The 14,017-nt window shown below is 52.1% G+C and overlaps 5 protein-coding genes across 5 annotated transcripts; 1 reads left to right on the forward strand and 4 right to left on the reverse strand.

Annotated features, from left to right (window-relative positions):
- Window positions 1–660: 660 nt before the first annotated feature.
- Window positions 661–1,616, forward strand: MYCGRDRAFT_94988 (uncharacterized protein; the record flags this gene model as incomplete). The annotated part of the gene is made up of 3 exons (XM_003849890.1): window positions 661–938; window positions 1,008–1,041; window positions 1,098–1,616. 3 exons carry the CDS (start codon window positions 661–663, stop codon window positions 1,614–1,616), a joined length of 831 nt encoding a protein of 276 aa, XP_003849938.1.
- A 287-nt stretch (window positions 1,617–1,903) lies between these two features.
- Window positions 1,904–3,865, reverse strand: MYCGRDRAFT_94989 (uncharacterized protein; the record flags this gene model as incomplete). Its single annotated transcript, XM_003850433.1, has 2 exons — window positions 1,904–3,574; window positions 3,863–3,865. 2 exons carry the CDS (start codon window positions 3,863–3,865, stop codon window positions 1,904–1,906), a joined length of 1,674 nt encoding a protein of 557 aa, XP_003850481.1.
- A 441-nt stretch (window positions 3,866–4,306) lies between these two features.
- Window positions 4,307–5,713, reverse strand: MYCGRDRAFT_94990 (uncharacterized protein; the record flags this gene model as incomplete). Its single annotated transcript, XM_003850432.1, has 4 exons — window positions 4,307–4,915; window positions 4,984–5,334; window positions 5,390–5,451; window positions 5,581–5,713. The coding sequence occupies 4 exons, from the start codon at window positions 5,711–5,713 to the stop codon at window positions 4,307–4,309; spliced, it is 1,155 nt and encodes a 384-aa protein (XP_003850480.1).
- A 390-nt stretch (window positions 5,714–6,103) lies between these two features.
- Window positions 6,104–8,870, reverse strand: MYCGRDRAFT_94991 (uncharacterized protein; the record flags this gene model as incomplete). The annotated part of the gene is made up of 2 exons (XM_003850431.1): window positions 6,104–6,108; window positions 6,443–8,870. The coding sequence occupies 2 exons, from the start codon at window positions 8,868–8,870 to the stop codon at window positions 6,104–6,106; spliced, it is 2,433 nt and encodes an 810-aa protein (XP_003850479.1).
- Window positions 8,871–10,290: 1,420 nt separating this feature from the next.
- MYCGRDRAFT_94992 (uncharacterized protein) lies at window positions 10,291–12,034 on the reverse strand (the record flags this gene model as incomplete). The annotated part of the gene is made up of 3 exons (XM_003850430.1): window positions 10,291–10,473; window positions 10,608–10,775; window positions 11,015–12,034. 3 exons carry the CDS (start codon window positions 12,032–12,034, stop codon window positions 10,291–10,293), a joined length of 1,371 nt encoding a protein of 456 aa, XP_003850478.1.
- Between the last annotated feature and the right edge of the window lie 1,983 nt (window positions 12,035–14,017).

Here is a 14,017-nt window from a genome sequence, read left to right on the forward strand (position 1 = left end):
AGAGCGTCTGGACTACTCCACCTCATGCTATCCAGGGCCTTTTACGTGCTGGGATAGAACTATTGCGTCAGCTTCCCGTGCTAACAACCCAGGGACATCGTTCGCTTGCAATATCAGGTCAATCTTCGGATGAAGAGTAGTACGAGTCGGGTGGACAGCACAGTGTGCCGCGCACGAGCTCCCAATCTGGGCCGAGCGAACACCCTACCAGAGGTCTTGAGTGGTCGAAGTGAAGGCTCAGATGTCCAAAGTGAGGTTATTCTCCCTTGGTGCCTGAGGCGCAAAGTGCTTAGTCATGAAGCTCTCCCGTCTTCCGAGGTGCACTTCACCTTCTTACCTCTGAGAAAACCAATCAGTCACGCATTGGGTCATGCATCCGGAAACCTGAATGGACTGCGAGTGGCAGGCCATGTGATATCTGGTCCCAGGTCTCTGCAGGTGCATCCGGGAGGGTAGCCCCCCCGGTTGTGTATGTCGCAATCCTGGTAAGCGTCAGTAGGTGTGTATCCATTCCTACATCTTCAGCCAACTACAATATCAGTTCTACGTCTTCGACCGACTGCGGTATCATTACTGCGCCTTCAAACGAAGCCTTTCCTGCAGTCTCAGCCAACTCGATTGAGAAAGTAAGATATCCAGAAACAGATCCTCAGTATCGCCATGGCAGATGATCACAAGAGCACTAAGTCGACTGTGATCGACCTTCCTACTGTCAGCTATCGCGACTTGATGCTTGGATCTCAGGATGCGGCCGTAGGGCTCTTGAAGGCAGCCAGCATAGATGGGTTCTTCCAGTTGGACTTGAGAGATACTCCTGCGCAGCAGACCGTTCTGGACGCTCTACCCGTGGTCTACAAGGCTGGAAAACAGTACTTCGCACAGTCTCCGGCTGTGAAAGAGCAAGACCGACGACAGGCGAACAATGGTACCGACAGAGGGTATGTTTTCACAGCTTTGAGGCATTACCACGCTTGAATCAACGAGAGCATAGATTGACAGGCCACTAGCTTTACGTCTTGTCCGTCTGACGAGGACTTGGAGGTAATGCGCGGGATCGCTGATTTCACTCTTCAATTTACTGACGATCCGTTATCTAGCTATCGATTGACGAATATCGAGCTGGAAACCCCCCTTTCCCCGCGGTGCTACAGGCCAAGCGCGAAACAATTGGCAACTTCATGGAGTCTCTAGATCAAGCCTGCCGGGTGATGCTGGCATCTTTATCTGCATCGTTGGGCCTGCAGGAAGGCGAGTCCTTGGACCAATATCACCACAAGGCGGATACCAGCGAGTCCGGATTGAAGTTCGTCAGTGAACCGACGCTGGCTCGCATCGCTGATGTAGCCGACAACACGCACACCGATGGCGGCACCTTCACCATCATCTTCTGTAAAAGACTGGGCCTCCAAACGTACCTTCCACGCACAAAGGAATGGGCCTTCGTCCCTCCTAAGGATGGCTGTTGCGTTGTCAATGTCGCCGACGCTCTCAGCCGGTTCTCACACGGTGTGCTGCACTCCCCGAGGCACCGCGTTACGCAAGTCGAAGACGGAGCGGGCGAGCGCCTCTACTTGTCTCACTTCCTCCGTCCAAGTCACAAGTATGCCGGTCCATGAAGATATTGGAACGACCAATGGCCGATCGGGATACACCAAATTGTTTCTGGGAACTGGGACGGGTAATCACTGAAAACGTAGTTAGTGTCAATCTATATCGAGAGTACTGGAGAAGGAGTCGATTCAAACGGCGGGCTTCAAAATCCAGTGTTCATTCCGCCATTGAAGTGTATGTCTGCGGCTTCAGGTCTACCATCATCATGAATTGACAGTCCAATTTTCGTTCAGACGGACAGCATGTACTCGCAAGAAAGCGATTTCAATGCCAATTCTATACGCAAGATGAGCTAGAAGATCTCGTACTTGAAACTCCGTCTCACCTTTTCCGCCAGCCTCAAACATTCTTCTCTACTCTTCTTGCTCACCACGGAGAAGTAAGCCAAGTACGTGAAAAGTGCGGCCTCTGGACCGTATAGCTGATCTCCCGCTTTCTTGTGAGTCTTGTAGTCGACGACGGCCATTCGCAGATCAGCATGATTTTCCAACATTTCTTTGCCCGCATCCGGTGTCTTCATCACGCCCGCTCGGTCCTGTGGGATGAGGATCACTTCCATCCACCACTGTGCTCCCGTGGAAAAGGGGATGCTCAATGCACGACAACGCTCGAGGTCGTTCAGGCCCGCGAGGATGTGGCATGCATAGTAGTCCACACCATAGGTCAGAAGTGTAGCGCTGCTCACGAAATATCCTCCCGGCCGAGCATTGATCTCGTGTAGGTAGAATGAAGGTTCCTTGTTGCCATGGCTTCTGGAGTTCGTACGCAGATCGACGAGACCTCCACATGTATCGTATGCTCTGGACGAATACCGAATGCGACCCTCGCAGTGGAAAACACCGGTGGTGAAGCCCTGTCTCAGAAGACTCCGGTGGACTGCGTCTTTGGCAATCTGAATCTCGGTCGGAGGAAGCGCAGTTGGGAGAACCATGGAAGTTTCCACAAAAGATGCATCTTCAGTATTGTCGCCAGGCTTTGGAAAATCATCTGCCATTTCGAAGAAGACCGCCTCTCCATTGATGAGAACGAAATTCACATCTATCTCGGGACCATCAATATATGGCTCGACCAGTGCATCGGTACACAACTGAGGTCCAGGAAATTTCCGGTCCATGACTTGCTCGACCGCTTGCACCAGTTGCTCCTGGTTGTGTGCCTTTGAGACGCATTCGCTGCCCCAACCCATACACGGCTTGACCATGACGGGATATGCTATTGGCAGCCTCGATGTAGACGCCAGTCGAGCATACAGCTCTTCAATGCTGCAAAGCTTGAACGACTCTCCATCATCTGGCTCCAAGGCTCGCGTCTTGGACTTGTCTCCGGCGATTTCGAAGGCTTCTTCCGGCGTCGTATGGAATCCCAGAATCTTGCGGGCCTGCGCGGCCGGGACCAGACCAGGATTGTAGCAGGTTACCACGTTGTCGATGGGCTTGTCGTAGGCGCGTACTGCTGCTACGATGCGGTCCACGAGTCCGTCATCACCATCGATACTAATCGGGATGAATGCTTCTCGAAGATGATTCCAACGCTCGTCATCTTTCTGAGCCCAGCTGCCTTCATAGTCAAGGATGACTACTTTGACACCAAGCGATCTGGCAGCTTCCCAAATGCGTCTGCCACTGTCAAAGGTCTCATATCCTTTGATCCAGGCGATCCGCTTTTCCGGGATGGGATCAGGAGAGATCCATGGGAATGCCAGTCTATCAGTCAGTGCAACTTCCAGATCGACCAGACCTTGCATGTCGTCGACTTGTACAGCTCCAACAGCGTGAGCCAGGAGCTCATGTAAGTTCAGGGCGGTTGCGCCGTCTTGGACCTCACAGTTTGAGCATGCAATCTCTTGTCTTGGCTCAACGAAGCCCTCAACTCTCAAAGTATCATAGCCTTCCAGCCGTCGCTGCAGAAAGTCCGATCTGCTGCAATATCCAGCCTTTGCTGGGAGAATGAACTTCATGAAAATCTGTGATCGTGCCAGCAGTGATGGCCGGACAAGCTCAGCTATGAAAATGGATGCGTGATTGTCCGACACGACTGAGAGCACAAACGGCTGAGCCTTGCTGGATAGGTTTGTATCGTCGCCCGTAGCCTCGTCGGAGCTACACAAGGACGAGAAATTGATCGCTAGATCTAGCGTTCGATGTTGGAGCATAGCAGCCTCGGGTCTCGTATTGTTGAGTTTCCAGGATCCATCGAAGTACGCTTTTGACAATCAGCTTCCAGAAATGCGATCCAAAAGAAGACTACCCACCATCTTTGTTTCCAATGGGGAGCTTGAACCGGCTAGTCATGTCGCTGGACAGATTGAGAAATGGTGAACAGATCGATCCGTGAGATGAGGTCCTGTGTGTACCACAGTAGAACGCCAGGCGCTGATGCTCCACCAGCGAGATGTCGCTTTGGATGTTATGCTCTTTGCTCTAGCTAAGATCGGATGAGATGAAGCTGTGTTCACTTTGTGCGCTTGGCGGCCCCCCTGTTCCTGCCGATTGACCGCCTGACAGGGAGTCGAGTCTTGCAGCCGGAGAGCCTCTAGGGGTCTCAGCTAGACTTCGTGTATGTGGGATCACAACACCAAGGCGCGAGTGAAGCTCGAAGTATTCAATTTCATTGGGGAAGATGAAAGCACTGTTTATCCTGTTAAGAAAAGACTCGATCAACCTATATCGCCCAAAGCCAACGTAATAATACCACATCATCGCCGATCTCGAGGGCCGGACCAGTCTTCAGGGTAGCCAATCCAATCAGACGAGACCCAGTCCTCGCTTTGCTCGTAGTCTGACCGAATTTCTTCCAGCAGCATGTTGAGGGCCTTTGCGACTGCTTCCTTCAGGTTCTCTGGCTGGACTGCGCCTGCCACGTAGTCTCGCTCCAAGTATTGGTAGGCAGAGAAGTTGCGATAGTACGCTTGGGGATTCGAGGCTTCACTTGTTTTGATGCTGAACAATGTCCCAGCTGGAGCACCATCGGCAACAAAAGCCCGCCGATGGTAGGAATGCCGCGGCCGAACACCCTCAAATGCCCTTCCAGAGTTGTACGCCCAGATCTCGCTTATGGGGAAGATGATGTGCTCTGCGATCGGGAGCACGCCGTTGTCCTGGGTAGACCTCGCCGGGCAGGAGGCGCTTGCAATTTTGGCCCGGACCTCCGCCGGATTGTCGAGAAACATGATCTTGGTATGTGCTGGATGCGATGAAGACATCTTGCCTCCTGTAAGGCTGGGGAGCAAGGTGTTCATAAAATGCGCCCGCGGATTAAATCCAAGCTGTGGTAGGCATCGCTGTCCAAGGTCGAAGGTCCCTCGCTGCTCGTTGGGTGAGCTTACAGTCCAGTGATATGTAAGGCAATCCACACCAATTCAAAGATACATACCTGATCGGTTCCTCCGAGCTCTACGTCTGCTCCAAGATGCTCCAGCGCGAGCTCTTGTACCAGCGGAGTGAGCATCGGACTCAGCATCGTGGCCGCGCCTACTTCTTGACCGGTACTCCTCAGATCCTGCTGTGAGCACAGCGTGCACATTTTCCAGAAGTCGAGCAAGTACTTTGGGTTTCCCTGGTACGAGGACTGGTCGACCATTGTTACCTTCGACATCGGGACGCCAATCGCGTTCAGGACGGCGGTGACAAGTGATCGGTAATAGATCGTCCGGTGGCGGACTTGATCCCAAGGATACTTGTAGTTGACAAGGAAGGCGTACGAGTCGACGACTTCGAGCACAACCTGGCAAAGGTTACTCAGACCACAATACTGCTCAACTCAGATCGAGCGGACTCACCTCGCCGCCAGCACGCACAAAGTCGGCGAATTTGATCAAGGGAATGAAGTAACCAATGTGAGCTGCGGAATTGAATCAGCAGGTATAAGCTACGCAGCAGTTGCGTGAACTGTACGTTTGCCTGTGGGAGCAGTGGCTAAACTGGTCAGCGGCCTGCTTCGCCAGACATGCGGTTGGACCACTTGACTTACACCAGAGAAAGCTGGGTGACTTGCCCTCGGAGAGAAGCTGCCTCAGTCTTTCGCATGATGCGCCATTGAGTTCCGCGAGGCGCCGAGTGATAAGAGCGTATTGCTCTGCAGTGTTCATTGTGGGGGCAGTCATGATGGCGGTAGCGTAAGGTGCAGATTTCGAAGTGAACGCGAGAAGGTTGGTTCTGTCAAAACAGAGAGATGTATGAAGACTGTGGTATCGGGAGCGTGGGCCAAGGTCGTACAAGAGCCGTTGGTGTTGCGCGATACTAGCTCGTAAGGACTATCGCTACTGTCAGCGGACTGCTGGCATGTGCGCCTGATCGAGAACCCACGCGAAGTAAATAGCCGAAGGGATTGCCGTGTTGGCTTGAACGACCAGGGCCTTGATGTATGTGCAGTCGGTGGGATTGCAGTCCGCCTAGCGGGCGGCTTGGACAATGTTTCGACTACTTCGCTCCACGTGGAGCTTCTTTTCATCGCTGTGAGGTAGGAAGCAAGGTATGCAGTCAGCGAGTGTCGTTCACACTATGGGCAGTCAGGCATCAGCTATGTCACGCTGTCTGTGCCGCATACTTTGTGAGACAAGGTCAACAGACGACCTCAGTAGCAGTGTTTGAATGTTTCAAATATGCGTGAATTCCGCCAACAACTCATTATTGATGTCGTGGCGCCTGGTAATTGGATTCGGACGGAATCGAGTGACCTATGCACCAAGCCGTGCAAAAACGCCCCGCCTGGCCACATGGGCAGTCTCCTGAGTCCTCGCAGTCCAATACACCACAGCGACATGCCATAGACCTGATGTGTTGAACGTGATGCTCCAACTGGTCAAGAAATTCTGCTTGGGACGATTGCCCACCACGGAAATGATCCGGCTGCTCATTCACCAGGGCCACGAGTTCTTCAACGATTCGAGGGAGATGGCCGGACATGACGTCCTGGCTCTGCGTGCTTGGGAGATTCTCGAGCTCCCAGCTGATGCACTGCAGTGTCTGAATGACGCTCAGTTTGTCCCAAAATAGCCCACCTTCCAACACAGTGGTCGTCGAAGAATAAATCGCCTGCACGATTTTCAACCCTGGTGGAAGCAGAAGCACATCGTCTTGTTGAAGGAACACCAACCTTTGCCTACCGTCGGGCATCCAGTTATTTCCGTCCGTCAATGTCGACCACTCCATGGTCATTTCATCCTCTGGAACAAACATCCAAATAGCAGTACCATCGAGGACTCGGAGCCAAGTTCCGCTTACGCTATTAAGGCATGTATCCGAACATGCGCCCCCGAGACTACAAACATTGAAGCTTACGCAGTCGTCTATGCTCGCCGGTCCCGAGCCATTACTTCTGCGATCCGCCGGAAGCACGGATCCTTGCACTCTTTCGATGAGGCAGTCGAGCAGACGAAACCGAGGCAGCATAGCAAGAAGTGGTCGCTGGCACTTGGTAATGTTTCGAAATCTGAGAATGGCTGCACCGTTGTAGGATTGTCCGGCCGCATCGTCCCAATGTTTTCCGGTTCGCAAACCTTCGGCGATCTTTTCAAGGCTGACCGGTGCTGATTGTACCTTGTCGAACTCTTTTGCATGGAAGGTCGGCAGTCTGGGAGATCTATCCTGTAAATGTAGGGCCAACGTCTCGGCAGTGTGTATGTTGGAATCAGAAAATCGCTCCTTTATCACAAGTGGTTTGCGAAAAATGCGGCCGTCTTGGGCGGCTGTGATGAATTCTTCCGAAGTAAAATGCAACACATCAGCTTCGTATTCTGATCGAGCTCGACCGTAAGATAGCTCACTTCCTAGTTGAGTGAAAATGCTAGCATGGCGAGCGTCAGACTTCAGCCAAGAAGAAAATTGTACGGGCGATTCAGCCAGCACACCCGAAAGTTCCTGTCGTCCATCGGTAATATCGCAGAGCGTCGTTGCCGTGGTTTCAGGATGGTGCAGAAGGTCCTCCATCATGGCCATGTCCTGGTCCTCAGTTTGAGAAAACAGAGACTGGGTCTGCATGGGGTGCAGAGGTTGGGTAGGAGTATCATCGGAATTGGACCGGTCGTGCACAATTTCCGCGTTGCCCATGGCCACGTCGCTGAAATCTTCCTGTCCTGTATCAATGCAGTCCGTCCGTGGGTTTCTTAAATGCCTCGCCATGTCTTGGCTGCAGTTTGGAGAGATGGTTCCAGGCTCTCGCTCAATCCCGGCTCCATTGTCAAGCAGCGCGGAGTATTTAGTGGAGGTCGGCAAAGCTGAGCTTGCAGGACTGCTATTGGTAGGCTCGGCGGAGCCGGTGTTGTCGGTGGGCGAGTGACTGTCGTGTGGCGAAGCCGAATTAGATGGGGAGTCCATATCGCACCCAAAGAACGACTCGTGAAAGTGATCGACGGTCGGGAACGGCGTATCATCGGCGGTAGGACCGCCGGGAGTGCTTGTACTTGAGCAACCGGGCATGGCGTCGCTGGACGAGCGGCGGCTTATCGAGCTGCTTTGCTGCACTCGATCAAGCATGCCGCTCAAGTCCTGGTCTGTCCGGGTGATCGGAGTGCAGTCGTCGGGAAGAGAAGCATGTTGGCGGACCGCCGATTTGGAGGTGTTTGCTCGCGCGGTCAGAAGACCATATCGATCTGTCTGTAACAAGTACATGTGATAATGGTCTGGCCTGATTTCGTTCAAAAGGGTGCCGTTGTCGTCCACGGTGACACTGCCGTCCATGTTCGTCACCCATTGGTGAAGAGCATTGTCGTCCGGGTTTGTTGCTGCTAGTAGTTGAGCGCTGAGATCGCGCAGCTGCAGAGTAGCTTGATCAAGAGTCCTCAGCCGACCCTTGGTAATGGCCTCGCAGTGCCGCTGTAGGAGAACGCAGTTCAGGCGCGGACACAAGTCCTCCTTGAAGCGAGGATAACGTGTGGCACAGACGCGAATTGCGCTCATCTGCGTCTGACCGACTTTGTCCCAGCCATAGTGTAAGACGACCTCAGGGGACCAGAGAGTCGCCACGAACGCGAGGGATCGCAGTCGGTTCGTTTCATTGCTTCGTTTGCCTTTCTTCTCCTCGATTTCCGTGGCGACAGAAAGCAGTTCCCGCCATTTGACGTTGCACTCGAGGCCCGCTGGGAAGGCAAGCTTGACCACGGAGCACAGAGTAACGATGCGAGTATCAACCTGGTCGCGCTGTGATAGTAGACTATCGCGAAGCTTGACGTAGGCTGAGGGTGGTGCTTGCTGAGCCCAAGCGGTGTGTAATTTCTGGACGAATGCTTGGGTGGCCTTGTCCAGGGTTCCCTGCGTGGTCATGATTGAATCGGCCGGCTGGCGGATTGAACGATTCCGATTCCGATGGGAATTCCGAGTGGTCGGCAATCAGCAAGAGGTGACACCACGATCTTGGCCGTCATTGGATGGGGAAGAACTGTGAGAGATGTTATGCTCTCAACAGAGCTTTTCTGTTGAGCGACCTACACGCATATTGCGCTGTCTATGTGGACTCCCTGCAAACCTTACATACGGAAGGGTTCGTCGCTTCGGACTCAGGATGAACGTCAGGTCTGCAGGAGGTGTCGATGCCAAGTGTCTGATCGAATAGACCGACCAAGGGCCAATTTGCAAGGGACAAAGATCGGCTCATCTACGAGGCACTTCACTGCTGCAGCGTAAAAGGGACGGGCGGCTTGTACAGCGTGTGAGCGCATCGGAGTGGTCGCCGTTTTGCAGGCTCAGGGGGATATTTCCAGGGCCGGATTGGTCCAATCCCCGGTCATCAGGCCATTAACCTTGCGACAGGGTTTGAACGGCGACCACTCCGATGCGCCAACCTGCTGTAGACCCCAAGGTGACTTGCTCTGTCATAATCGGAGACTGCATCCTGCGGCGGGCGAGGGCGACAAAGGATCAATCTGGAGGTAGCAGAGGGTACAAGTAATTCAGATGCTCCATCGTGGTCTTCCAAGGGGATCATACGAGCTGCCGGCATCCTTACTAGTATCTTCGCGACTGCAGGCTGCAGCAGAGGATACATATGTGAGGTTGAAGAAAAATGCATGGATATCAAGGTGTCATACGTCGGCTGGAATCAAGGCCAGATGACGGCTGAACACAAGCTCGTGGATAGTCCTTTGTGTTGATTTTGATGCCAGCTGAACTCGAGTTCTCGAACGACCAGATTCGTGTCAGAATAGTCAGCTAGATTTCCTGAATGACAGCTCAGAGAGAAGAGCTCGGCATTCCAAAATAGGCCATGCGGATGCTATGACGGCGTCAGTTCAACTGGACCTCAAAGCAACCTCGCAACTCCGCAAAGTCCAGATGGATGTGGAGATGCTATTGTTAGCGCTCCAACGACAACGACAACACGGACCACCTGTAAACCGCTTCACATGTGGTCCGTGCTGTCAGCAATGGGGGCGAAGGTTCACTCTTACCGACGGAGCAGGGTCAGCATCCTACACCTTCAGTGCAATAGCTTGCTCAGAGGCCGGTAGAACCACTTTGACCTCTTTCCAGACAAGATGTAGCCGCCTCAGCAACTACACAGGTATCGTAGCTTTCCCCTACTGTGAGCACCACTACTCGAACGCGATATGCAGTCGAATCAAAGCCATCACTACGCCCAGAACGAGAGGAGGACAGTGAAGTCGTCGAGGACCGAACGGTACCGAGGTTTGGTCTGCATGGTGTGCTGCAAGCATTGGGAGCTCAGAACCCAACGAATATATATCTAGCTTCGTTCGGCGACACAGAATTCCGGAACGAAGCAGACTGATCCTGGCTCAACGGCCCAGATCGGCATGAGTGCCTGTCCGGCGGAACGAATGTACCATTCGAGGGACCGTAACGACATAACATGAGGCTCGTTGCCTGCAGTTGCAACTCGCAAGCGGCAAGAGACGGCGATGGAGACCTGCAGACCAAAGCGTGGCTACTACACGCAGCATCACGGCGCTTCGTGTCGATGCATGATTGGTAGTATCAGGAGTCCGATGACCAATCTCCCGGTTGAAGCAAACTTGATCTCTTCACAATGTCACACGGTACCGACTCGGCCAGATCCTTGACATACAGCAGCTCTTCCTTGTAGTTCAGGTACCACCCACCAGCGGGCAGCCTGATCGAACGTCGCCATGGCGTCTCTGCGTCGGGGTCGTCCGTTTGTGCATGAATCATGTCGATGACAGCCTTGCGGATGACACGTTGGATCTTTCTCTATATGCATTTCAGCGGTGCAACAGATTTAGGCCGCACACATCGACTGCGATCGCACTCTTGTATGCTTCTCCGGTGCCCCTCGGGGTGTAAAGTCGCTGGCAGGCGAGCCAGACGAGTGACTCGGAGTTCTTTGCAGCTGCTTCCAACTGGTTGCCTGCATTTTGCAGCATCAGCAGAATCGCAACTGTTGTCCAGCGTCCGACCAGCTCCGATTTCCGTCAATAGACTTCTGTTACTCTCTCGATGTCGTAAGGAATTGATTCTGCGACATTCGTGATCGCCAGTAGATTTCCCCTGTACCGACTGTACCATTCAGCTGCATTCAGATGCAGCGTTCGTCGCCACACGGGCTCCTTGATGTGCTCGAAAGGTCCGTCGATAAGATCGATCACGCCGTTGCGCATGGCTTGTAGAGCCATTGTGAACATGCGCTGCAGCGAATCGATGTACTCTCCCTTGACATATCGGCCCAAGACGGTGCGAAATGCATCGATCGCAATAGTAGTTCTGTATGTGTCCCTAGCCAAGCCGCCGATTTTGATCTGTTGGTACGCAAGCCAGTTCAAGAACTCGCAGTGGACCAAGGCCGATTTGAAACCGTCGGTCTGACAGACAAACAAGCTCATCATGATCAAAGCATCAGGGTAGTATGGGTCTCGTGTGATGTTGCCGGATGTACAAGCGTTCAAAAGCTTTCTGTAGACCACTCCTCGAAGTTCCAGGACTTCGACCGAAGGACGATCGAACGTTCGTGGCGGACTGACGAGCCACCGATCATCTGCCCAGCAGTGGTTCGGACCCCATGGCTTTAGTTTTACAGATAGCCATGCGCTCAATAAGACTGGATCAGCAATGGCAGGAAGGTAGTCCGGCGTCGGCATATATCCTGCTCGCCTCCGTCTTGAGAAGAGTGCTGAACCGCCTTGAGCAATGAGCTCGCCAGGGAACATGTCGTCGAGTATTACCGTATAGTGCTGTTGTTCGGTTATAAATGGTCCGCGGCATGTATTCTTGCCCACCGATCTATGCTCGGTCGATATCTCGTTGTTCCCGAAGGAACCAATGGAGACCGATAGGTCGGGACGAATGTGCTCGGTCGCTTGTGATCCGTTCGCTGGCAGAAGCATTGAGTGTGTAGGAGCTACCGACATTGGAATGTAGCTCAGTGACATCGGAAGCTCCGGGATCATGCTCTGATAGGACATGCTGTTCGCTTCCATGACCAGAGTCTGTGGATTACTGGTGGACATAGGCATGTAGGCACACTTGGGTGCCGATTGCTCCAGCTCGAAAATCGAAGCGAAACTCTGAGTAGGAATGGCGTTGTCGACTTTACTGCCTCCTTTTCTACAAGCATCGCTGGCCCAATGAGCAGGTAGCGATCGCATTCGCACGCTCTTGTTACATCTGATGCAGGACGTCTTCTGGTCGGTAGTGTGCTGTGTCCGTATATGGCGATCCAGGATATCCTTCCACTTACAGCGTGCCTTGCAGCCAACAAACGGGCAAGGAATTTTCTCGATCCGATGCACCGCCCTCTCATGCCGAATTAACATTTTCTTGAGAGGAAACCCGTGATGGCAAATCGAGCACTCAGATGGGCCGGCGGTGAGAGGCGCAGCCATAGTGACTGTCTAGTTGGGTGAGGTCAAATCAGCGTGGTCTCCTCCGCCGCTCGTGCTGATCCGGATCAGAGAGTAGATACTGTCACAGCTCGATGTGACCTTGACAGAGCGTCCCGTTCAAAGCGTTGACAGCGCCCGTGATGAGATCTGTGAAGCGCTGCGTGAGGGGAAAGTCGATCAGGCCTGGTAGTAGATGAGCCAAGAGGAGGGAATTGGTAATAGGCACGTCAGCTGATCATACATGGGGATTGGCGGAGCTCATATGTAGCACTCGCGGGGACCCTGACCGTGCGCGAGGCAATATTAGAGCATGTTTATCGCTGGTGGACCTAATATATATAGTTTAGCGCAATACTAGTAAACTTCCGCAACACCGGCCCTTGTTACCGGTAAATCACACTATTCCGTTTATAGCATGCCGCTATAGTTAGTTAGTTACGCCTTAGACTACTATAGTCGAAGGACTAACTAGTCGACTATCGCTAGATGAAGTATAGTATCGTTATACTTAGCGTATTAGCGTATCGTTCGCGTTAGAGTCGTAATTATAGTCGTTCGGTCGCACCTCTATATATAATACTATAGTTAGTAATACTACTAACCCTATAACAATCTAGTACTTTATAAATAGTGGCGTAAGTAGTATATAGTAGTAGGGTAGTAAGATCTTATCGTCGCCGCCGCCGTAGATAACCGCTATAGCTACCGTCGGTATACCTATAGGCCTATATAGAGCCTACTAATCTATTACCGAGTAGAATAACTAGTACTAGCTTCTACCTTAATATCGCGACGATATAGATATAGCTATAGTATAGTAGTAGTCTTATAGCTATAGTAATAGTATACGAGTACTACTACGTTAGAAGGAAGCTAACGGACTTATAACACCGACCGCTCCGCCTATTACCGTTAGCTTAGACCCTCTAGTACTATTAAGTCTATTACTAGCTAGTACCGGTAGTATTACCGGTAGTGTTATAAGGTTTCTAGCGGACTACGTCTAAGGATATGCCCGAGGTACGTTATATACTAAGCTACTTACTCTAAAAATTATAATGTTTATTACGTACCCGGTTATAAGAAGATAAAAAGAGATGTATTATATTAACTATATTAAAGACACCGGAGTGTTAACATCGTAGATATAATATATATTAAACTAAGAAAGGGAGTCGAATAGCACGACTTGTATAGCGCAAACCGGGCCGCTCGCGCTATCGAGGTAGTGGGCCTCCTGCGAAAGCTCGGAATTACTACAGCTATAGCTAACTAGGTTCGAGACGTTAATAACGGATGGCCTAAGCTAGCGACATCCTAATCTACCTCGTCGAGGCCTGCGGACTTAGACATCTGGGACCCTACCGACGCTGTATCCTAGCGACTTTTAGGCCCTAGGTCTACGCATTCTAGCAACAAATTAAGGAAGAGTGTAAGCGGACAACTCCAGCGAAACGCCGTACTAAACTACTCCGATCTAGAAGCTCGCATAAGATAGTAGAGCAGCTAAGTCTACCTTATCGGTACCGATCCTAAGGAGCTGAAGAACTAGATAAGGCACATCCTCTCTATTATCCTCGATTACTAGAAAACAAAACTCTGCAGCCTAGCGTA

Source organism: Zymoseptoria tritici, chromosome 8 (genome assembly GCF_000219625.1).
Source record: "Zymoseptoria tritici IPO323 chromosome 8, whole genome shotgun sequence".
NCBI classification, from domain to species: Eukaryota; Fungi; Ascomycota; class Dothideomycetes; order Mycosphaerellales; family Mycosphaerellaceae; genus Zymoseptoria; species Zymoseptoria tritici.